The sequence below is a fragment of the Scyliorhinus canicula genome, chromosome 5 (assembly GCF_902713615.1).
Source record: "Scyliorhinus canicula chromosome 5, sScyCan1.1, whole genome shotgun sequence".
Taxonomy (NCBI): Eukaryota; Metazoa; Chordata; class Chondrichthyes; order Carcharhiniformes; family Scyliorhinidae; genus Scyliorhinus; species Scyliorhinus canicula.
The window spans coordinates 131,092,739-131,117,862 of NC_052150.1; the positions used below are offsets into that span (position 1 = coordinate 131,092,739).

Consider the following 25,124-nt stretch of genomic DNA (forward strand, 5'->3'; position numbering starts at 1 on the left):
TGGGATCTTTTACATTCTGCTGAGAGGATAGACAGGTCCCTTCCAAAAGACAGCACCTTTGACAGTGCAGCACTCTCAGTACAGCACTGGAGTGTCAACCTAGATTTTGGTGCTCACGTCTTCGAATGGGACTTGAACCTACATCTTTCTGACTCAGGCGAGAGTCCAACAAACTGAACCACACTTTACACTGACAGAACATCAAAAAACGTCAAGTACTATAGGTACTTTTAGTTTATTGAGGATTATACTTTTACAATAACAACATATGTTTAATTATTAAATAGTTTAAATAATGAAAATTGAATTTCTTACTTGCACCTATTAGTGCCTGAAAATTACATGATCTAAAAAAGCTTTAGAGAAAAGACATTTCTGATTAATTGATATTGGCTTCAGAATTAATAATTCTCTTCCTTTCTGTACTGACATCCCTGATTACAAGTTTTTGTTAAAACTGGAAAACAAATATCCTGCATAGCTTTGATGCAAATGCTTATCTCTAAAAATATATTTTACATATTTGTAAGTCTGAATAAGCACAATAGAAAAAATCATTTTAGTTATAATATACTCTTTAAAAATTGAAAACAAAAATATGCTGTAAGATTCTGAAATGGCCTCTGTTGATCAGATTATTTTTTTCAAATTCATTTAAGGGATGTGGGAGTCGCTGGTTAGGCCAGCATTTATTGTCCATCAGATGGTGGTGTTGCCTTCTTGAACCGCTGAGGTCCTTGATGTGTGGGTACACCCACCCTGTTGTTAGGGTGAGACTTCCAGGATTTTGACCCAGCGACACTGAAGACATGCCGATATATATTTCCAAATCGGGGTAGTGAGTGACTTGGAGTGGAATCTCCAGGTGGTGGGACTCCCATGAATCTGCCGCTCTTGTCCTTCTAGATGGTAGTGGTCATAGGTTTGGAAGATGCTGACTAAGGTACCTTGGTGAGTTCCTGCAGTGCATCTTGCAGATGGCACATGGCTGCCACTGTTTGTCGGTGATGGAGGGTTTGAATGTTTGTGGAAGGGGGAGCAATCAAGTGGGCTGCTTTGTCCTGGTGTCGAGCTTCTTGACTGTTGTTGGAACTACACTCATCCAGGCAAGTGGAGTATATTCCTTACACTCCTGACTTATGCCTTGTAGATATTGGGACAGGCTTTGGGGGTCAGGAGGGGAGTTACTAGGATTCCTAGCTTTTGACTGCTCTGGCAGCTACAGGATTAATATGGCTAGTCCAGTTAAGTTTCTGATCAATGGTAACCCCAGGATGCTGATTATGGGGGATTCGGTGATGGTAATGCCATTGAATGTCAAGGGCCGATGGTTAGATCCTTTCTTGTGGGAGATAGTCATTGCCTGGCAATTGTGTGGCACGAATGTAACTTGCCATTTGTCAGCCAAGCCTAGATATTGTCCAGGTCTTGCTGCATTTGGACATCGACTGCTTATGCACACCTAAATCTTCAATCTTTAAATTATGGAATGCAATTTTTGGACTTTTCATAAGCAAATCAAACACACAGCTCAATTTTATTTTATTTTATTAGCTAGTATCAAGCATTATCCATAATATTATGTTTTAAAATTCTTCGGATGTGTATATCAACAGAGCCTACCAATAGCTATGCAATGTTAAAGTCTACCACTTAGGGTTAGTTAAAGAATTTCACAAGAATCAATTTTCAGTCACATGCAGTAACAGCATAATTTTAGATAGAATATAACAAAAGAATAGTTGGTCTCTAGATTTTCAAAACTACATATTTTTGTTTTTAAATAACATTCATTGCCATAACCCTAAAGCTTCAGTTATTACATTCATTGGAAGACATGTACAGACCAGCATAACTCTGTCACATATAGTTCACTACAGGGAGATGTAGCAGTTTTGAGCAGGGCTGCATCAATGAATTTACCATTGACCACATTTCCTGTTTAACGTTAATTGCAGACATTAACCTCTTCAGCCATTCCTAGCTGTGTCAATAGAAAGGTGGACCTAGTCAACTTTCTTTAATCACATGGCAGTGCACTTTGGAAGAAAGAATGAGGAGAAGCAGCTTCAACTAAATGGTAATATTTAACAGGAAAGCAACTTAGTGACATTGCCTATCTTGCTGGTGCAGTGCTTGAAAAGCTCATTTCCAGTACATCTCAGAGTGCACAGAAGCTCATCTGCACAAAAGGATATTCTGGTAGTGACAAAGGTGCGTCAGATTGAAAGTCAACCTGCCCACCAGACAGCTATATCTTTTAGCATGTTGAGCAGTTATCTCCAACCTTTTGATATAGTAGGTCAGATCAATGTGTCACAACAAGCAAGTGGGCCACGTATGACTGAATCTCTTTCAGCTGTGAAAGCATAATCACTATGTCCAACCTCCCATTATATGCTTCTCAGAGTTATTGTTTTATAATATTTCCACCTCCTTTAATTTGTCTCTCTTTCCTTCTTTCTTTCCCCTCTTTTAAGTTTTCATTTCCCCCTCTCTCTCCTATTTGTCTCTGCAACTTTAGACAGGGAAACACAACCACCTTCAAAATCAGACAAGTTTTAATCAAACGTAACAGCATTAGAATTTAAGCATTCATCTGTGCTGGAGCTAACAGTGTTGGTTACTTTTTGTGATTGGTGAAAAGAGGTGTGATAGATACCATCAGGCATTGGAAGAGAGTCCAGATGCTGGTTTTCTTGCCTTATTTGGATTAGTGGTATCGACTTATTTTAGGAGTTTCTGGTTGCTCTGAAGCGAGATAGGTGATAACCACATCTCAACTTTCCACTCAGTTGGGAGTTGCAGTATTCCACAGATAGTTCTCCAAGATAAGTGGTGCAAGGTAGATGCCAGCCCTACATTTTCCCATTTTGAAAAATGTCCTGATCATCTACTTATTTAGAAAAACAAATTGGATATCCCTGGGCCATTTGAAACTAGGAAACAGCCTGTGACCAGCAACTGAAAATTGATTGTAGATGAAGTACATAGACTACATTCATATGTAGAAGTAATAGATAACAGACGGTACACACAAGGAAACAATTACCTTCAACAGAGAAGCACATGCAGTTTGACAACATAGGCACAAACTGTAAACAAAAGATAATTTTCACTCCATCAGTTTGACAATTTATTGAACTCAAAATTGTTAATTTTCTTTCCAAATTAATATCCATTCATGAATTAAAAGTCTGAAAAGCATTATGATATATGCCTTCTCTGAAATAATTCTGTCCTAGTACTATTATAAGGAGACAAACCAACATAAAACCTTCTTCTGCTTTGCTCTAGCTGAAGGAGATGGTCTCATATCGCTGCCTGTTTGTCAATCTCTGCTTTTCACTGCTTAACTATATGTGTAGATTCCAATCCTGCACAACATGCAGCACAAGATGGTAATGTTGCAAAACTTCAGTGTGGAATATGATGATCGTCCCCCCTATAGAGTACTGCAAATTAAGTTTCAGGAACACTGCTTCAAAACCCTCTGCCCCTCACAACTTCTCTTGCATATGCATTTTTGTATTTTCACTGTTTAGCACAGGGAGACCTTGCAATACATACACCATGCCTGAAATGACCTAGTCTTATATTGCCCCTTTCGCTTAAAGTGTAGACAAGTGGATTGCCTTAAAATAAAATAATTGATACACGGAGGCAGTTAATTGAGAAACAGCCCAATATGACAAAACTGTTGCTGTCTGTTGAATATTATATAGCTGCGTGATAGAAGACCTCACAAAAGCAACAGTTGACAGTGTAGCAAGTAACTCTTGCTCCATCTCCACTGGATGCCTGGAAGGTGCCAGTTGCATGAAAGTTCAGAGGTATTGTACCCTTTTGCGGTTTATTGCCCTTGAAGGTTTACTCGGAGCCAACTAATTAGGGCAGTCAAGATACCTATGCTGAATGTTAACTTTATTATATCTGCTTCCCAGTGAAGTCAAGGAAGCTACATATAAGCTGGCAGTGTTTAGTCAGAACCATGGCAACAATATTGTTGCAATAAAGTAAATGGTGAAATGAGCTGATGTATTTATTAACTGTTAAATGACATATACAATGAACAGAAAATATAATTTAAAGAGATGAATCAAAGTGTAAGATGTAATGGCAAGGACCACAGGATTCTCAGAGTTATTTTAACTGAACAACCTCTCTTACTTGTGCAGATAATAAAACACAGATTTAATCAAGAAATAATACACATTGGTTGTGTTATTACTGAAATATTCAATTATCAAAATGACTGGCAATCACACAGTCCTTTGATCAACAATAAATTGTAGAGTTACAGATTGAAATAAAAGTTTGACCAGCAGTGGAAATTGGGAGCATTGGATTAGGTGTTGGCACATTATGCTTGGCACTCAGCATCCATGGAAACAGGAAAATAAATCAAAGATAGCTGAGCTGGAAGTCTATCATTGGGTGATGGCATTTCTCTTAATTATTTTAAATCTACATCGATTCATTAAAAAATTAGGCTGATTTTCATAAGAAAACTAAAGGGTTATGAGATTATAGTCTCTTACCATGGAGTAATTAGTAATCTCTTATGTAAGTAATTAAATTTTTATTTCAAACTGTTAGTGACTGGGAAACAATACCACAGTGGAATGGCTGAGGCAAAACACCTTCTACCATTACTTGCCCAGCTGACATTCAAAAAATATTTGAAATTGATCAATTTCGAATCAATAGGGAGCAGAGCTTTGGTAGCAAGGCATCAAGGAGATCACAATTTTTGGAGTGTGTTACACAGATGTGATTAGGTAACGCAGCCAATGTGCCAAATAATTTTTTTCTTTCTTAGCTTTCCATTCTTTGTAGGCACAAAAGTTTTTAAATTCATTATAGACATAACCGTTATCATTTAAAAATAAATAAATATAGAGTACCCAATTCTTTTTTCCTCCAATTAAGGGGCAACTTAGTGGGGCCAATCCACCTACCCTGCACATATTTTTGAGTTGTGGGAATGAGACCCACACAGACGCGGGGAGAAACCTTTATCAAATTATAGCAATGTAGAAATATAGAGATAGCTCCAATAAAGGCTGTATTATTCTTTCTCATCCTTCCTTATTTTCTAACTATTCCCCTTTCGAGCATCTGACTTTGAAACCACTCTCCTATTCACTGTGAATTAGATGTCCCTCTCTCTCACTTCTCTTAATTCACCTTCCCATCAACGATTTATCGTTCAGCTATCCCACCATTTGTTAGGGATTTAATTCCCCCACCATCCCCTCTCAAGATGTCTCCCAATATAGCTCTTCAGACTATTCCTGCCTTATGCCATAGTTGCTTATAACCTGAAATTGTGCATTTGGGGGATTGGTGTGGTTGAGATAGTTCTGAATATAGCCAATAATGAAGATGTGCAAATATCAATAATGTCAACAAGTTTTGTCTCCCTCTCTTTCTGGGTTTCACAAATGCTGCTGGACGGTACTAACAAGGGACAGTCACATGTTCTTTTCGTTAACAGGGAGCCTTTAAGGAAATATTTAACTGAGATACCCAAGTTCTGGATGACTATTTGACCATTAATATTCCTCCTATAATACAACTGTTTTGTTAGCTTTTGAATTATATTACATACATAAGCTATTAGCTATTTTACCCTTTATACAAAGCTTTGACATAAATTTATACTTCACTACAATTTGAATCCTCTAGAATTAAAGAAGATATAAACAGATTCCAGATTAGTTATTTACACATAATGTTTTTCAAAAAGCTTGTTTTTTTCACTCTTTTCACTTTTGATTTGGCAAAACTCGGTGTTTAAAACGGCAACATCTGGTACAATGAGTCTTCATCAAACCCTCTAAAACAAAAATAACTTACAAAATACAGATACAACAAACAATCTAAGGAGCATGTTAACTATGTTCAGAGTAATGTTATTAAGCCATCTGATACAGGCTTCTTGGCACACTCAAAGCACGCTGACTTAATAATGATCTTTTTATTGTCATAAGTAGACTTACATTAACACTGCAATGAAGTTACTGTGAAAAGCCCCTATTTGCCACATTCCAGCGCCTGTTCGGGTACTCGGAGGGAGAATTCAGAATTCTCAGCCAGTACGGGAATTGAACCCACGCTGCTGGCCTTGTTCTGCATTACAAACCAGCTGTCTAGCCCACTGAGCTAAACCAGCCCTTATGTTTGAAAAACAAAAGTGGGTGCTGATCCTGGAACAGGCAAACACATTATCCATTTCTGCCAATCCACTAGTGTTCCACAGATTTGCTTTACTGAGACTTGGAGCTCAAATTCTTTCTTTTCATGGGTATTTATCATTTGACCAGTTACTGATTAGTACCCAGCGAATATTGTCATATTGTATATACAGTATTAAGATGGGGCTCCATTGTATAATCCATTCCAAACAAAACATATGCATATGTTCATTTCATTCCTGCTGAGATTCTCCATAGTCAAATATGTTTTTAAGTCAATGTTTTCCTGCATTGACTTAGTTATGGAATCCCCATTAGTATATAAAAAGTCAGAGCAACAATTAAAAGCAGATATAAGAGGGAGAAGAAAGTTTGATAAGCTGCAGAAGGCATGAACACACCTTCATACTTGTAGATGCTGACACGTCTTCAGACATTGACTTAGTTATGGAGTCCCCATTAGTATATAGAACGTCAGAGCAACGATTAAAAGTAGACAGAAGGGGGAGGAGAAGGTTTGATAAGCTGCAGAAGGCATGAACACATCTTCATACTTGTAGATGCTGACAACATCTTCAGATACTGGTGGAGAGTCAATATCATGTCGAGTGATTGAACCTTTCAGGTCAACACAAGCATAAAAAGTAGTAAAGAAAAGCAAAAATATTAATCAGGTAAAATTGTACATTAATATTTCAAATGCATTTATATACCTTCAAGGATATCATCAAATTACTTTCAGAAGATATTGGGTATGATTCTTCATCAAAACACATTGACAAGTCCCAACTGAAATGAATAAACCAGTCTTCCTGTTTCACATCTAAAGGTTTGGCCTTTTGCAATTTTGTATTACCATTGCTCAGGGTTTCTGGTGTTCACAATGAAATTCCTTTCCTTTCAAGGGATAGGGGAGAAAGTGGAGTTAAGGTAGCTCAACCTTGATCTTATTAATGGCAGAGCAAGCTCGAGGCACTGTATGGCTCAAGCCTGCATCTATTTATTATGTTACATTCTCAAACAATACTGTAGCAGCAGTTCATGCTGATGCAGCATCACAATAACAGCAGTGACCGAATTAATACCTGTTTGGTAATCTGACTGTGTGATAAAGCTTTTTTTTTTGTCAGCACATAATACAAGAATGGCCAGGGTATTATTGAAAGATGCAAGGAGAATAGAGGAATTGGAGCAGAGTTTTGCAGAGCACAGAACCACAGAATTGCAGCTAGGTAAGGTCCTCTAGAGCAACACGTAATGATATGATCATTGTTCACATCATACAAAAATGTTAATAGTAAATCTAACTACCTTAAAAATTGCCCTTATATTACAACATGTTTTAAATTGACAATAACAAACACAAAATTATTTGTGTTCTAATCTATACTCCTCTTTTAGGTACCGTGCCCTAACAGGGTGTTGGCAACCATAGATTTCCATTGATTAGTCTGATTATGTTTGGCAAAGTACTGCAGTGGTTTGCCATTGGCATTATGGCTGACCATGAACCACTCCTGCTCTTACCACCAACCATCAGCTGTATTAGAAGGATTTACATATTGTTAATCAACCTGTTTGGCAACATTATAAACGCACCTTCCATGGCCATCAAGTCCTGAAGTGGGACTTGAACCAGAGCTTCTGATCTAGAGGTAGGGATGCTACCAATGCACCACAAGATCTTCCTCTGGTTGGACCTATTACATTTTAATAGCTTATAATTTATAAATTTCTTAAAAGAACTGAATGACTGATGTACTCTATTACAATTCATCTGTCACACTAATCAATTAGCTATGTCAGGTAATATGTTTTGATAAATATTATGTAATTGTGACTTATCCAATCACTGCTACAACAGATGAAAAATGGACGTACCTTGTATGGCAGGACCCCATGCAAATAAGTAATACCAGCTCAAGTGAAGATCAATAATGGTTTCATCTCTAGGGACATACACTGGTCGTTTAAATCGACAAGTCACTCGGTTGTTCTCAAAAATACCTTCTTCATCCCTGGCTGGATTTCTTTTGATCTCTTTAGCCCACTGTCCAACATTGTAAAAGTGCTGAATTCGAACCCTGCCATTGTCATCGTGCACACAGGCCATTACATCATCACCTCCCTACATGTAAAAGTGCATCAATTAACAACCTATGCACGTAACTTCGTCTCACTCTAAACTATAAAATGAACTTGGCGGGGAACAAAAGAACGTATTAAATTGTAATTGATATTAAAGTTCACAAATTTTTAAAAAATAACATTCAAGGCACTGAAGTAATCAAAATAATTGTTGTGAGTGCGAACACATATTCCTGTTGGTTTCCACTCTAACATATATTCCCTGCCTGTTGCTGGGAATGCTTGTGGAGATGTCAATTTCAGGCAGGGCCAAGTTTGGCATTTGGCAGTGATACCCTGTATGCAGGAGAGTCTGATGTATAGGCTCACATTAGGTGAGCACTGGAATCCCGGCATAATTAGGACTCTTCGGTGGGCAGAAAATTCACAGGAAATTTTTTTGTTTGCAAAAGTTCAGAACATAAAAATGTCATCCAGTGTAACAAGCAAATACTCTTTGAAATAATTCAGAACATTGTTTAGTATCACCAACACAATCTATTGAGGGAAAAACACAGGGATGCTGGCACGGTAAAGTAAACATTCACCACATCAAAGAGATGTAAATGTATTCCAAGCACTAAGTGCATTCCAATCACTCAAGTGTGTGATTTCACTTACCTCTCTTTGATGTGTCAATGTTTACAAATGTTGGGGTTTTACCACTTATGCCACTGAACCATGAAGGAAAATGAATGGATCAAAGCTGCAGAAGGTTTGTAGAAGCTGTCAACCACAAACCACTGCTGGACAGCGATAAATGGCTTGCAGCTAATGGATCTGTGGGAATATGGGCAGGCACAGCTGCTCTCCTTCCAGAAATGGACACACGGAGCTGCAAGGCAAGTATTACAACTATAATACTTCCCACTGCCTGTGTCCGGACTGCTCTCTAGCTTACCCTTTTCTGGGGAAGCGGGGAGTGTCTGGGGGGGGGGGGTGCCTTTAGGCAGGGAGGTCTCTGTATTGAGTCCCCCTCTTACAGGGGTCACTGTGGACTGTGGCGTGGGGAGGGGTCTGGTAGAGGAGGCGTGGGTACTCAGCGCATTGTTGGGGGAGGTGGCCCTCAGATGGGTTCGGCAGGCTTCTACTAGCATGGCCGTGAAATGGTGGACATTGAGGTCCACCATGCAAGGGTCTCACTGGTAAAAACCCAAGTGATCCGTGCCTCAGCCGCGGGCATTGGAGAATCCAGGGAGGCTGGAGCACAGGGCTAAATAGATGCATATTTATTTCCATGTTCCCACTGGTATGCGGTGTGGGCCTCGTTACCGCCACCAGTAGGGGGTTAGAGCATTGCGTTCGGGTTGGCATCCACCACTGATCCAAACTTTGCCCTGAAGCCTGATTCTACGTCCCATCGAGGAACTCGATCCAGACGTCCTGGGACAGGGAATCCCGTCCAATATCTCTCATAAATTGTCAAGACTCCAGGGACCTCCAAACCAAAACAATACTCCATTAGTCACCCATATGTAAACAAGTAAATGCTTCTCAAATCTATCAGCAGTACACTCCTCCTGCAAAATTAAGGAACACTACTTTTACGACCCCTTAATCACGGCTTTAGCAGACATACTGGCTTTATGCATCTCTAAGCATCTCAAAACCCGTTTTTAAAATAACATTACTGCAACAAATATAAAATCCAATAATTTCTTACAATCGTCACATCAGCCAATGGGTTTACCTTTTGCAGAGACAAAACTATACATAAATGAAGTCATGTTAACTCATGTTCATCATCTCTTAATTTTGACAAAATTCATACAAATGCATTTTGCTTTTTGGCTGAAGTTGAATTGTAAAATGAAAGATACTCCATTAATAGTTAATGAGAAATTACATAATTACATGATGTATTCCTTTCATTTCTACATTCATATTTCTATTAAATAAATTCAGTATGAGACTAATTGAATTGTTCTATGCAGGGACAGTGGTTTACCATTAGTTTGTCAGATGAGAATCCAACCGCAACCCAACCATCAGTATCAGCACTCAACTCAAATTCCACATCAGCACCTATCCTGCGGTAACTGAGGAAGTAATCGCATGTGTCTGCATCACAGCCAGGTTTCCCATACCTACAACAAGAAATAGGGACAGAGGGTTAAAAAAGTATGAATGCCGTTGCAACAATACATAACTTTGTCCTATCAGGCATGAGAACAATCCAGCATTGGCATTTTATAGAGAGATAAATTGTAAATTGGAGCACTTACTAAATTCAAATCTTCTAAGGGCACCACATTTCAAGTTGTATATCAACATAATGACATGGTGCATAATCACTTGCTAACATCTTACTTGGCATGTAGGCTGGTCACCAGTATACTAGCACCCTGCTGTGTAATGTTGGATGAAAAGTTTATTAATGATCCAAACCTTCCAGTCTTCAGATCTTCAGACCAGGTGTACATCCCAAGTTGCATATCAAGATCCTGCAGAAGTCCTGACCTCTGTTGAAACCGCCCAGTAAGTTTGAACTTCCAATGGGCAATTCCCCTGCTCCAAGGGAACCTCTGTGAGTCTCTATGTTTTGCAGTTAGACACAGAGGGCCAGATCTTCTGTGCACCCCTCACCTCACGTTTCAAAGCAGTGGAGGCCGCCCGTTAATTCATAGAAGTTACAGTGCAGAAGGAGGCCATTTCGCCCATCGAGTCTGCATCAGCCCTGGGAAAGAGCACTCTACCTAAGCCCACACCTCCACCCTATCCCCGTAACCCAGTAACCCCACCTAACCTTTTTTGGACACTAAGGGCAATTTAGCATGGCCAATCCACCTAACCTGCACATCTTTGGACTGTGGGAGGAAACCCGGAGGAAACGCACGCAGGCACAGGGAGAACGTGAAGACTCCGCACCCACAGTGAGCCAAGCCGGGAATCAAACCTGGTACCCTACAGCTGTGAAGCAACTGTGCCACCATGCTGCCCTCAAACTGGTCACTGGTTCCGCTGCTGTCAATGGGACTTTCCTTTGATTGCATACCCCACCGCGGGGGTGAGGTTCACCATCGGTGGGGCCGAAAGATCCAGCTGGCATGAGCGGCTAGGAGATTCCAGCCAGAGACTTCAGAGAGTTCTGCGCACTAACTTGGACAGTTACTCAGGAAAATTGGACAGATTAAAACATAGTTTAACTTCAGGGTAACTATAGAACTGACTCCTGAAACACTCATACTAACACCACCACCCCGCCCTCCGACCTGACCCAACTATCCCCACCACACAACTAGCTCCCAATCTGACCACCCCTTCTGACCAGACCAAACTACCCCAGACCCACCTTCCACCCTAACCCATTTATTCACTTACCTTGCCCATCCTACCCAATTGCTCATTTAACCACTCACCCATTCATTAACATTCAACCATTTATGGGCGCGCGCGCAGTGGTTAGCATCGATCCAGGCACCAGGTCTGTGTGGAGTTTGCACATTCTCTCCGTGTAGGCGTGGGTCTCACCCCACAATCCAAAGATGTGAAAGGCAGGTGGATTGGCCACAGTAAATTGCCCCTTAATTAAAACTTAAAAAAACATTCATCCATTCACTAACATCGAGCTTCCTATACGTAACTTGCACTTTAAAGTGTTTCTGACTCTACAGCGCTGTGATGGAGTTCTTCAATGGATGCTGCGCTCGCATTTCTGGATAGTTCGGAAGACCAAAAAAAAAATGCACAGCAGCATTGTGGGATGGAAAAGTTCCAGCGAATCTGACGATGATTGCCACTCCGCGGAAGACCTGGGCCAGTAGAGTTTTAAGAATACAAGTTGCTTTTCCTTGATATTGCAAAGATTAATGCGGAGATATCTAACATTAATACATTGCAAAATGTAATTATGGAAAACAGGAGCAAGTTAACATTTTAGTATATAATAATCCAATATCCCACAAGCTAATTGCCTCAAGAAGTATTAATATTGTTACTCCACAAACATTTTTGTAACAATTACACAGATCCTCCAAAGTCCTATCTGGTATGAAGACTACTGTTTTCACTTTGCATGCAGTTTTTTTTCTTTAGAACCCTGTGTCTTTTCTCTTTTGAATATAGAAGACTGAGAAGTGTGATAGACGAATCATATAAATTAGATTAAAGTTTTTCTGGCGAGTGACGATGGCGAGGTTCACTTGTGATATTTAAAATCAAGAATCAGGCGCTGTGGCTGCTGCTGGTGAGAGAGGAGGTAAGTAATGTCTCCAAGAGCACAACGGTGGATGGACAGTTGTGTCGCTGGCTGAGGGGCATCTGCCATGGCTTGGGGTAGTGGGGGGGGAGGGGGGGGGAGTAGTAGTGGGGGTGGGGGTGGGGGGGGCAACCAGCGGCTGGGTCATAAGGTCGGGGTGTCCCCCCGGGATTGGGAAGGTCCGGCACGGACTGCCTTTGCTGCAGCCTGCAAGACAGCCATTTGGCTGCACAGTCCGCTGACTGTGGCCTGTAGAGATGCAGAGTGTCTCAGTGCCAACCCCCCCCCTCCCCCCAAACCACCTCACTAGGAGCCCATTGACCCTAGCCAACCCATCAATGGGAAGACGTGGTCCAGCGCAGTCCATGGCCCACCAGATGTTGGCACATCTCAGTACACCCATCAGAGGCATTGCCCCACTCATGGACAGCAGGGGAGGTGTGGAGCATGCCTCAGATGGGTGCACTGGGGTGTGCCACCTGGTGGGCGTATGTACCAGGGCCATCAGCACCCACCCTGGAACACTGCCCCTCAAAGGGGCAAAATTAACATGTTCCAGGACCTGTTCAAGGCCAACATGCAATAAAGTGAGGGGAGGGGTACACACTAGAGCCAACAAAAGGGGGGGGGAGGGGCAGAGAGAGAGGAGGAGGCGGCTGGAGAATTGCCAAAATAGGTATCAGGAGGCCGAGAGTACAGCTACAAAAACGGAACCCCCAAAGAAACACTGAAAGTGAGATTGAGGGGGCGGGGGGCACCGCATATATGTAAACAGAAGATAGCTGCCCACTGTATAATGAATGACCTAAGAAAATATCTTGAAGCAAAAAAACGAGAGGGCTGGCGGGGGTGAACCAAGGAGGGATAGGGAAGCGCGTATGTCAATTATAAGGAAATGTTCTTGTATATTGTACCCTTATTCACTGTGAAATGTATAAAATGAAAAACTGAAATAAGAACATTTTCAAAAATATATATGTATTTTTAAATGGACACATTTCAAAATTTTTTACCTAATTATTTTTTTTAAGTTTCAGCATTAGCAACAAATGATTAATGCCTGTTCTGGATTCTGTTTTCTGTTCTATAAATTTTAGAAGGTATACTGAGCTGAGCGTAAGAGGAAGAGACAAAGAAACACTGTAGTTACAGAAAGCAATAAGTGAAGAAGGTTTCATGTTAATGTTAGTTTTTTCTTAAAGTCAGCAGGCGAAATTTGAAGTCAAATAACACTCCCACCGACTGGAAAATCCCACCACAGTGGATTCTGTTTTAAACAGCAAGTTGAATTTTGAAGGCACATGTAAAGGAGGCAGATAGGCAGCGAAGTAGGATATTCACTGGTGACGATGACAGGGTCAGAGATGTAGACAAAAGGCTTAAAGATCAGGTGAGTGAGTGAAGGTAATTATATAAGGATTGAGCAGGCCTTTCAAAGAGGAAGAAAAAGTCATAATGATGGAGTGAGAGGAAGGTGGACAGTTAGCTGTAAGATAAAGTTCAGGAAATGAAACAAACGTTAGAGACTGGGAAGAAGTATGAGCAATTGGATGAGGAGATATGGAGCGAGCCACTAAGAGCCATATATTTCCCTCAATCCTACCTTAAGTGCAGCTCTTTTCTTTGCCACATCAGGTCATGCCACCCATCACCATTATCAAAAGAGAAGACAGGGCAGCACGGTGGCGCAGTGGTTAGCATTGCTATCTCACGGCGCCGAGGTCCCAGGTTCGATCCCGGCTCTGGGTCACTGTCCTCATGGAGTGTGGTAGTATGACTACGGGACCTGGGAATGTGAGCTACCATTGATGGAGAAGGCTCGCTGCTCATTGACCCAAGTGTTTGCCTTTTCATTGGTCAAGACGAAGGTAGCTCCGCCCACGAGACGGAGTATAAGAACCCATGTTTCCCAGCGGCCATCCTTCTTTCTGTACTCGAGCTGCTGGGGAAACATCTTGTAGATTAAAGCCTTCAATTCTGACTACATCCTCATTTCAGTAGTTATTGATCGCTCATCAATTTAATCTACAAGTTTTTAAAGGATGGAGGTCCGCATCGAGCCGGAGTGTCTACAACTCAGCTCCCACGCAGCGAACGCAACAGCCACGTTCAAGCACTGGCTAGCTTGTTTTAATAGCTACTTCAGCACGGCGGAAAACGTACCGACGAGGGAGCAGAAGCTACACATCCTCCACTCGTGCGTCGGCACCGCTATCTGCACGCTCATCGAGGACACGACCGACTACGACCTGCTTAAAGGACACTTCATCCGGTCGGTAGATCAAGTTTACGCTCGGCCCTTGCTGGCTACGAGACAGCAGATCCCTGGTGAGTCGATGAACGATTTTTACCGTGCACTCCTTGTACTGGGGAGGAACAGCAGCTGCCCACAAGTGTCTGCTAATGAGCACACCAAATTGTTAATTCGAGACACCTTTGTTGTGGGCATGCAGTCCCCACAAATCCGCCAGAGACTGTTAGAAAGGGAAACCTTGAGCCTCACGGAGGCACGGGCCCTCGCAAACTCTCTAGATGTTGCGAACAGAAACGCCCGCTCATACGCCCCCGACCGCGCGGCGGCCCCCTGGGCAGCGTGGAATTCAGCCTCCCTCTCCCCCACAGACTCGGAATCACCCTAGGCCTGTGCTGCAAGACGCCCTGAAAAACCCGCTGGGCCCCGTTGTTATATTCATGGCCAGGCGAAACACCCCCAACAGCGTTACCCAGCCCGATCGGCAATGTGCAAGGGCTGCGGGAAGAAAGGCCACCTTTTGTCCGTTTGCCAGGCCAAAGCAGTCACTGCGGTCCCGGGCAACGACCGCGGGACACCACCCCCTCTCTCTCCAAGGGCCCCGTGTGGCCCGCGAACTTGTCTGTTCCCATCCCCCAATGCCACGTGCGGCCCCTGGGCGCCGCCATCTTCTACTTCCGACACCACGTGCGGGGGACCGCCATTTTGTCCATCCCCCGCCATGGGCGACCAATGGCCGCCTCCATCTTGGATCGACTCCGAGGACCCCCGGCGCGGGTGACTATGCACCGCCCGATGACGACTCCGATCTTCTGCCACGATTCGCTTCAGTCACCTTGGACCAGTCTCGACCCGCACCCTCTCTACGGCGACAATGAAGGTCCTGCTCAACGGACACGAAACGACCTGCCTGCTGGACTCCGGGAGCACGGAGAGGTTCGTACACCCTACCACGGTAAGACGCTGCGCTCTCCCTGTCTATCCCGCCAAGCAAAATATCGCCCTGGCCTCTGGCTCCCATTCAGTACAGATCACGGGGTGTTGTATAGCGGACCTCACGGTCTAGGGGAGGGAGTTTAAAAATTACACACTCTATGTCCTCCCCCACCTCTGCGGGGCCGCACTCCTGGGGTTAGACTTCCAGTGTAACCTCCAGAGCCTAACATTTAAATTCGGCGGCCCTATACCCCCCCTCACTGTCTGCAGCCTCGCGACCCTCAAGGTCGATCCCCCGTCCTTGTTTGCAAACCTCACCCCGGATTGCAAACCTGTCGCCACCAGGAGCAGACGATACAGTGCCCAGGACCGGGTCTTCATCAGGTCCGAGGTCCAGCGGCTTCTGAAGGAAGAGGTCATCGAGGCTAGTAACAGCCCCTGGCGAGCACAAGTGCTGGTGGTAAAGACCGGGGAGAAGAATAGGATGGTCATTGACTACAGTCAGACCATCAACAGGTTTACGCAGCTGGACGCGTACCCTCCCCCGTATATCCGACCTGGTCAACAGGATCGCAGAGTACAAGGTCTTCTCCACGGTGGGCCGCAAGTCCGCCCACCACCAGCTCCCCATCCGCGTGAGTGATCGCAAGTACACTGTGTTCGAAGCGGACAGGCGGCTCTGCCACTTTTTAAGGGTTCCCTTCGGTGTCACAAACGGAGTCTCGGTCTTCCAACGAGCGATGGACCGAATGGCCGAACGATACGGTTTACGGGCAACCTTCCCGTATCTCGATAATGTCACCATTTGCGGCCACGATCAGCGGGACCACGACACCAATCTCCGCAAATTCCTCCAAACCGCAAAACTCCTGAATTTGACTTATAACAAAGACAAATGCGTGTTTAGCACCGACCGCCTAGCCATCCTCGGCTACGTAGTGCGAAATGGAGTGATAGGCCCCGACCCAGAACGCATGCGCCCCCTGATGGAGCTCCCCCTCCCCCACTGCTCCAAGGCCCTGAAGCGCTGCCTCGGCCTTTTCTCATTTTACGCCCAGTGGGTCCCCAATTACGCCGACAAAGCCCGTCCTCTCATCCAAACAGCCACATTCCCCCTGTCGACGGAGGCCCGCCAGGCCTTCAGCTGCATCAAAGCTGATATTGCAAAGGCCACGGTGTGCACTATTGACGAGTCCATCCCCTTCCAGGTCGAGAGCGACGCGTCCGATGTAGCTCTGGCAGTCACCCTCAACCAAGCGGGCAGACCCGTGGCCTTCTTCCCCCGCACCCTCCATGCTTCCGAAATCCGCCACTCCTCGGTCGAGAAGGAAGCACAGGCCATAGTAGAAGCTGTGCGACAGTGGAGGCATTACCTGGCCAGCAGCAGGGTCACCTTCCTCACAGACCAACGGTCGGTGGCCTTCATGTTTGACAATGCACAGAGGGGCAAGATAAAGAACGACAAGATCTTGCGGTGGAGGATCGAGTTGTCCACCTACAACTACGACATCTTGTATCGTCCTAGGAAGCTGAACGAGCCTCCCGATGCCCTGTCCCGCGGCACCTGTGCCAACGCACAAGTGGACCGCCTCCAAGCCCTCTACGTGGACCTCTGCCACCCGGGGGTCACCCGCTTCTTTCACTTTATAAAGACCCGCAACCTGCCCTACTCCATCGAGGAGGTCAGGACAGTCACGAGGAACTGCCACATCTGCGCGGAGTGCAAGCCGCATTTCTACCGCCCCGAACAAGCAGATCTGATAAAGGCTTCCCGTCCCTTTGAACGCCTCAGCATGGATTTCAAAGGTCCCCTCCCCTCTACCAACCGCAACACGTACTTCCTCAACGTGATTGACGAGTGCTCCCGCTTCCCATTCCCCGTCCCCTGCCCGACATGATCACAACCACCATCATAAAAGCCCTCCACAGCATTTTCTCCCTGTTCGGATTCCCCGCTTACATACACAGTGATAGGGGGTCCTCCTTTATGAGTGACGAACTGCGTCAATTCCTGCACAGCAAGGGCATTGCCTCCAGCAGGACGACCAGTTATTACCCCCGGAGTAACTGACAGGTCGAGAGGGAGAACGATACGGTCTGTAAAACCGTCCTATTGGCCCTACGGTCCAGAAATCTCCCAGTCTCCCGCTGGCAGGAGGTCCTTCCAGATGCCCTCCACTCCATCCGGTCACTACTTTGCACGTCTACAAATCAAACTCCTGACGAACGCCTTCTTGTCTTCCCCAGGAAGTCTTCCTCAGGGACCCCGCTCCCGACCTGGCTGGCTGCCCCTGGGCCCATCCTGCTCCGGAAAAACGTGCTGGCACACAAATCGGACCTGTTGGTTGAGAGGGTCCAGCTGCTCCATGCTAACCCGCAATATGCGTATGTGGAGTACCACGACAGCCGACAAGACACAGTCTCTCTACGGGACCTGGTGCCCGCCGGATCCCCGCCATCACCCTCGTCACCAGCCCCACCCACCCCCCTCCAACCGCAACTGCTCCCCGCAGGTGCTCCCCTCCCTGGCCCGCCAACCCCCTCACCCGCGCCCCCCCCCCCCCCCCCCCCCCCCCCCCCCCAAAAGGCCCGGCCCTCACCTGCTCTGTCTAGGGGTGTTGAAACCTCCACGAGGACCGGACTATCGCTCCCGGAGTCATGGACGCCCGCATCTCCAACATCTCCGACGAAGCTCCGTCGGTCGCAGAGGACGTCGAAGGCCCCCAGTCGTCTGATCGAGTCGATATGAACTCTTAATGGACCTTTTTTTTGTCTCTGACAGGATGACAGAGTACTGGGCTAATGGTAAGCTTCTTGGTAGTGTGGATGAGCAGAGAGATCTCGGTGTCCATGTCCATAGATCCCTGAAAGTTGCCACCCAGGTTGAGAGGGTTGTTAAGAAGGCGTACGGTGTGTTAGCTTTTATTGGTAGAGGAATTGAGTTTCGGAGCCATGAAGTCATGTTGCAGTTGTACAAAACTCTGGTGCGGCTGCATTTGGAGTATTGCGTGCAGTTCTGGTCGCCGCATTATAGGAAGGATGTGGAAGCATTGGAAAGGGTACAGAGGAGATTTACTAGGATGTTGCCTGGTATGGAGGGAAGATCATATGAGGAAAGGCTGAGGGACTTGAGGCTGTTTTCGTTAGAGAGAAGGTCAAGAGGTGACTTAATTGAGGCATACAAGATGATCAGAGGATTAGATAGGGTGGACATTGAGAGCCTTTTTCCTCAGATGGTGATGTCTAGCACGAGGGGACATAGCTTTAAATTGAGGGGCGATAGATGTAGGACAGATGTCAGAGGTAGGTTCTTTACTCAGAGAGTAGTAAGAGCGTGGAATGCCCTGCCTGCAACAGTAGTGGACTCGCCAACACTAAACACATTAAAATGGTGATTGGATAGGCATATGGACGATAAGGGAATAGTGTAGAGGGGCTTTAGAGGGGTTTCACAGGTTGGCGCAACATCGAGGACCGAAGGGCCTGTGCAGCGCTGTAATGTTCTATGTTCTAATTGGTCAAGACGTAAGGTAGCTCCGCCCAATGAGGCGGGGTATAAGAACCCGTGTTTCCCAGCGGCCATCCATCTTTCTGTACTCGAGCTACTGGGGAAACATCTTGTAGATTAAAGCCTTCAATTCGGACTACTCCTTCGTTTCAGTAGTTATTGATCGCGCATCATGGAGTTTGCTCATTCTCCCTGTGTTTGCGTGGTTTTCGCCCCCACAACACAAAGATGTGCAGGTTAGGCGAATTGGCCACGCCAAATTGCCCCTTAATTGGAAAAAAATGAATTGGGTACTCTAAATTTATTTTTGAAAAAATCAAAAGGGAAGACCCAGAAGAAGATGGAGAGAGAATGGAAAAAGATTAAAAGAGTAGAGAAAGAGAAATACAGGTATGTAGTGAACCTAGCTGGTTGGGTACTGGTATATATGTTCGTCGGGAGAAGGCCAGGTTTTGAGATAAGGATTGCAATTTGATGTGGTTGATCTGCAATGTTGTGGGATTCATGGAGGAGCAGCTAGCGTGTGTTGTTAAAAATAATTGTGGTTCTTTTGATATTATTGATTATTGTTGAATCCAGAAGGCTGGGGGGAAAGAAATGTTGCTGTACCGCATTTATCATGGCATACTGCTATAGGTTGTCCAATAAAACATTAATTTGGAACTTTTCATGTAGTACACTCATTTATTTTGAACATGGTTTCATCAGGAGGCATTTAGAAAATAAATCTTCATTTCTGGTACCCACCTAAAGCAGCCTTTAGTTTTTCCACAATCATCGACCCGGATCTTTGCAAAAGGGTCCACTGGAGGGGGGGATGGGAACGCATAACCTGCAACACAAAAATTATAAAACACTGTGATCATGACCAAAGAATACAGATATTTGTACACTATGTGACTGAATAAGAGCACAAAATTGGAGCAGGAGTGGGCCATTTGCCCCCTCAACCCACTCCACCATGCTAGGAATTGGCTGATCCAATTGTGGCCTTAAATCCGCTTTCCTGACTGCTCTCCCCATCCCCATAACACACGACTCCTTTGTAGATCAAACATCTGTCTACCTCAGTCTTGAATATCATAGAATCCCTACACTGTAGAAGAAGGCCATTTGGTCCATCGAGTCTGCACCGACCCTACAAAAGAGCACACCACCAGGCTCACTGCCCTATCCCCTTAACCCCACATAACCTGCACATCTTGGGAGACTAATGTGCAGTTTAACACAGCTATTTTACTTAACCTGCACATCTTGGAATACTAAAGGGCAGTTTGGCATTGCCAATCCACCTAACCTGCAAATCTTTGGACTGTGGGAGGAAACTGGAGCACCCGGAGGAAACCTAACAGTCACTGGGAGAACGTGCAAACTCCATACAGACAAAGCTGAAATTGAACACAGGTCCCTGGAGCTGTGAGGCAGCAGTGCTAACCACTGTGCCACCGTGCAGCAACCCAGTCTCTGCGGTAGAGAAATCCAAAGAGTAACTAGCCTCAGAGAAGAAATTCCTTGTCAACTCACTCCTCAATGGGAGACCCTTATTTTGAAACTGTGTCCCTAGTTCTAGATTTCCACACGAGGGGGAAATATTATCTCAGTATCTACCCTGTCAAACCCCCTCAGAATCTTTTGTTTCAATACAACCACATCACATTCTTTTAAATGCCAATGTTTCTGGACCCAGACTGCTCAACTTTCCTCATAAAACAACCCCTTCACCCAAGGAATCAACCTGGTGAACCTTTTCTGAACTTCCTTCAGTATATCCTTTCTTAAAAAGGAGACTAAAACGGTGTGCAGTACTCCAGAGCCCAGCTTTTCGCTACCGAGGTAGTGCGCAGTGTCAGGTAATTTCCTGACTTGCCGAACCTGCCTGGAGAGAAAATTCCCCAAACAATAGGATCTTTGTTCCGAGTAGGCGGGGTGGCTACCTGCTGGATTCAGGCCCTCTGTCCCCAGAAACAGTCTGGAGGCAGCCACAGGTGCCGGGTAACAAGGCAGGCAAGCTGGCTAAAGGTCCCACCTCGGTGCTTTGGGCCTTCATTCCAATTGTTTTTTTGGTATTCAACCCTCCAACCATCACCGCTCACATCCCTACCCACTCGCCATCATGTCAACTCCAGCTCCATTCCCACTTCCCTCATTGCGACTCATACCATCTTTGTGAATGCATGCCTCTCTACCCACCCCCAACAGCCCCTCATGCCCTCCATTTCAAACAATGCCCCCCAGTCCTCGCCAAGGCTTCTTTATAGCTCTTATGCCAATTTAGTGCCAGCTCATGTAAACACACGACACCTCCACTCATTCCCATGCCTATTGTAGCTCCTCTCCCTGAAGGATGGGGGGGGGGTTTAGCGATGATGCCTCTTAAAACTGAATAGTTAGCATGCCACGAAAGTAGTTTTACATAAGTTACTTTATTAAGAATTGAGATGAATTATAGGACTGAGTAATCATTATTAGCTATTAAACATGTATGTTTAGGGCATAGCACTAATAAGTAATCAAATGGGATTTAGGATAGCTAACTTGTCCGGAAGGATGTCACTTCTGATATCTTAGGCAGGATTCTCTCAGCCCAGGCCGGGCTGGAGAATGGCCGGGCCCGGCACAAATCACGCGATGCTGGTCCACCGATTCTCCGGTGAGCGGAGAATCGTGGCCATTGGCACCAGCGCGGCGCCAGTCGGTGGCCGCTCTCCGCGGCCTCCAGGCGATTCTCCGCCCGCGATCGGCTGAGCGGCCATACAAAAACTCTGAGTCCCGCCGGCGCCATCCACGTGTGGTCTTACCCGGCGGGACCTCGATGTGCATGCACCCGGGGGCGGCCTGGTTGGGGGGGGGTCCAACCCGTGGGGGCCTCCGCTGTGGCCTGGCCCGCAATTGGGGCCCACTAATCAGTGGGCCAACCTCTTGGGCTGGGTGCCTCTTTTGCTCCCCCTTTTAACCCTACACCATGTTGCATCAGGGTCGGCGCGGAGAAGAGCCACTGCACATGCGCGCATTGGTGCCGGTCCCACTGTGCATGCTCAGACCTGCGGCGCCCATCTGACGGCAGCATCGGCAGCTGGGGCGGCATGAGTCGCTCCAGTTCCGTGCTGGCCCCCTGTAGAGGTCAGAATCACTACTCCTGAGGGTATGCGACACCGTTTATGATGGCGTCAACACTTAACCTCAGGATCAGAGAATCCCGCCCCTTGTCTTTGTGAAACAATGCAGGACGTGGGTTTTGCTGTCCTGCTTCACACAGACAATGAATGCATAGCAAATTACTAGTAAACATAGCGGTCAGGATGAGGATCAATCATGCGCTGCTTGCAATTCTACTGGGTGAAGATTAAACATTGCTTTGCAATTCTATTAGATAAATTTAAACGTAGCAGCTTCAGGGATTGGATCGCGTCCAAGTGGGGTGGCTATTGATTTTTGAAAATCGTATAAATACTATGTTCTGGCCTTTACTTGGCAGAACAGATCTTGGCAGATATCCAGGTCTGTTCTCTGTGTACATGTAAGAAGTTTGATTAAATAGGCATCTTGTCCAGGTTGTCAATGCGTTTTTTCCTCTCTGTACTGAGTTGAGCCACAGGGAATAACCCCACATGGAAGCTGACTCAATATACACATCTTGAAACCACTCCTACACTCCCAACTTAGTGTCAACTAATACTAGCACATGACACACCATCCAGCCCCATGGCCCCTTATAGCCCCTATACCAATTTAGTTCCAACTCATTTCAACCCATGTCCTACCCACCACCCTTTGTCCTTACACTCTGCATGCCAACTCACCTAGTACCCACCAACAGCAGACCTCAGAACTTTATTTTATTTTAATTCACTATAACTCCTAAGTACCTGTTACAGAGTTCACTTGATAAAAATCCATTCAATACATTTAAATCCTCAAGTACTTAATTCTCAATATTACAAATACTTGTATTCAAAATCAAACTTCAAAGCTAATCTCTTAATAACTACTGGAGCTATCAATCAAACTGTGATGAAAGGTTGTGGAAGTCGTCCTGCAGTAATAATAATATAATGATAGCCCTTAGGGTAATGTCAACAAGCAGCTCTTTAAAATGCATGCAGTGATTTGTTTTCAACAGAGTCACAGTCACAGCAGACTGTTTATTTTCAAAATATAAAGGGCAGGGGATTTAGGTTCTTTGGTTCGCCGACCTCGTACACTGTTCACGCGCATTAATGTCTACCCGTAAAAATCATTAAGTCACATGCTGCAAGAAATGGACCTCGTTCCAGTGAAAATAGGGTTTGTTTGAACTTAGCAACAAGTTCAAATGTGGGTTTCCCCACATGTATGAATCACATACCACCCTCCTTTCCCCTACCGGTGAAATAGAATCTGTCAGAAATGGAGGCAGGGCTTCCGTATCCAGGGCCCCCGCCTCATTTTGGATAAGAAGCGGAATCTCCAAGGCTTCTGCAAAACCCAAGCCAAGATGTGGTCTCTCCAATATCCTGTGCAGTCCTAAAAAATCGTCCCTTCTTTAAAACATCATCTCCCTTGCAATAAACGCCAACATTTCACTTGTCTTCCCAACTAATCATGTTGGAGCACACTCGGGATTCCTGAGCATTCTGCAGTCTCTTTCCATTTAAATAATATTCTGCTTTTCTATTCTTCCTGCCAACTGTACAACCTCACATTTTCCCACATATACACCAGCTGTAAAATTTTTACCCACTCACTAAATCATAGATCATAGAATTTACAGTGCAGAAGGAGGCCATTCAGCCCATCGAGTCTGCACCGGCTCCTGGAAAGAGCACCCTACCCAAGGTTAATCCCTTCACCCTATCCCCATAATCCAGTAACCCCACCCAACACTAAGGGCAATTTTGGACACTAAGGGCAATTTATTATGGCCAATCGACCTAACCTGCACATCTTTGGACTGTGGGAGGAAACCGGAGCACCCGGAGGAAACCCACGCACACACTGGGAGGATGTGCAGACTCCGCACAGACAGTGACCTAGGCCGGAATCGACCCTGGAGCTGTTAAGCGATTGTGCTATCCACAATGCTACCGTGCTGCCCATTGCAGTCTATTTTGTGTCCTCCTCACAACTTGCTTTTCTACCTATTTTTGTATTGTCTGCAAATTTGGCTACAATACACTTTGTTCCTTCATCCAAGTTATTATATAGCTTGTAATTAGTTGAGAACCTAGCACTGATCCTTGTGATACTCCACAAAGTTAGAGTTTGTCAACCTGAAAATGACCCATTAATCCCAACTCTGTTTCCTCTTATTTCACTGATCCCCCCTCCATGCTAATATATTAACCCTAACCACATGAGCTCTTAGAATCATTTTCCAATCTCACTTTCCTGCACCTGGTCCATTGCCCTGTATCTTACAGCACTTAAGGTGCAGATCCAAGTATTTTTTAAAAATAGTTTACGGTCTCTGTGTCCACCACCAACTTGGGCAGTCAATTCCACACTCCCACTACTTGTGTAAAAAAACTTCTTCATGTCCCCTCTACACCTTCTGCTACTTATCTTGAATCTATGTCTCCTGATTCTAGAATCCTCCACCAAGGGAAACAATTTTATCCTGTCGATTCTATCTCTTCCCCTCATACTTTTGTACACCTCAATTAAGTCACCCTCAGCCTTCTTTGTTCCAAGGAAAATAACCCCAACCTATCCAATCTCTCCTCACAACTACACTTTTCCAGCTCTGGCAACATTCTGGTAAACCTCCTCTGCACCCCCTCCAGAACAATTACGTCCTTCCTGTAATGTGGTGACCAAAACTGCACACAATACTACAGTTGTGGTATCACCAGTGTTTTATACAATTCCAACATTATATCCTTACTTTTATGTTCTATATCTCTGCCAATGAAAGAGAACATCCCA

At 45.0% G+C, this 25,124-nt stretch overlaps 1 protein-coding gene across 2 annotated transcripts in view; it reads right to left on the bottom strand.

The window, feature by feature from the left end:
• Nucleotides 1-1,531: 1,531 nt before the first annotated feature.
• The window catches only part of LOC119966273 (DOMON domain-containing protein FRRS1L), a 38,004-nt gene continuing 14,411 nt past the window's right edge, over nucleotides 1,532-25,124 (bottom strand). For both annotated transcript variants that reach the window (XM_038797676.1, XM_038797678.1), the window contains 4 exons: nucleotides 19,968-20,052; nucleotides 10,276-10,414; nucleotides 8,082-8,328; nucleotides 1,532-6,818 (listed from right to left, as the gene is read on the bottom strand). In XM_038797676.1, coding sequence (XP_038653604.1) covers nucleotides 6,646-6,818; nucleotides 8,082-8,328; nucleotides 10,276-10,414; nucleotides 19,968-20,052 — 644 coding nt within the window. In that variant the 3' untranslated portion in view covers nucleotides 1,532-6,645. The remainder of the gene's footprint in view (nucleotides 6,819-8,081; nucleotides 8,329-10,275; nucleotides 10,415-19,967; nucleotides 20,053-25,124) is intronic.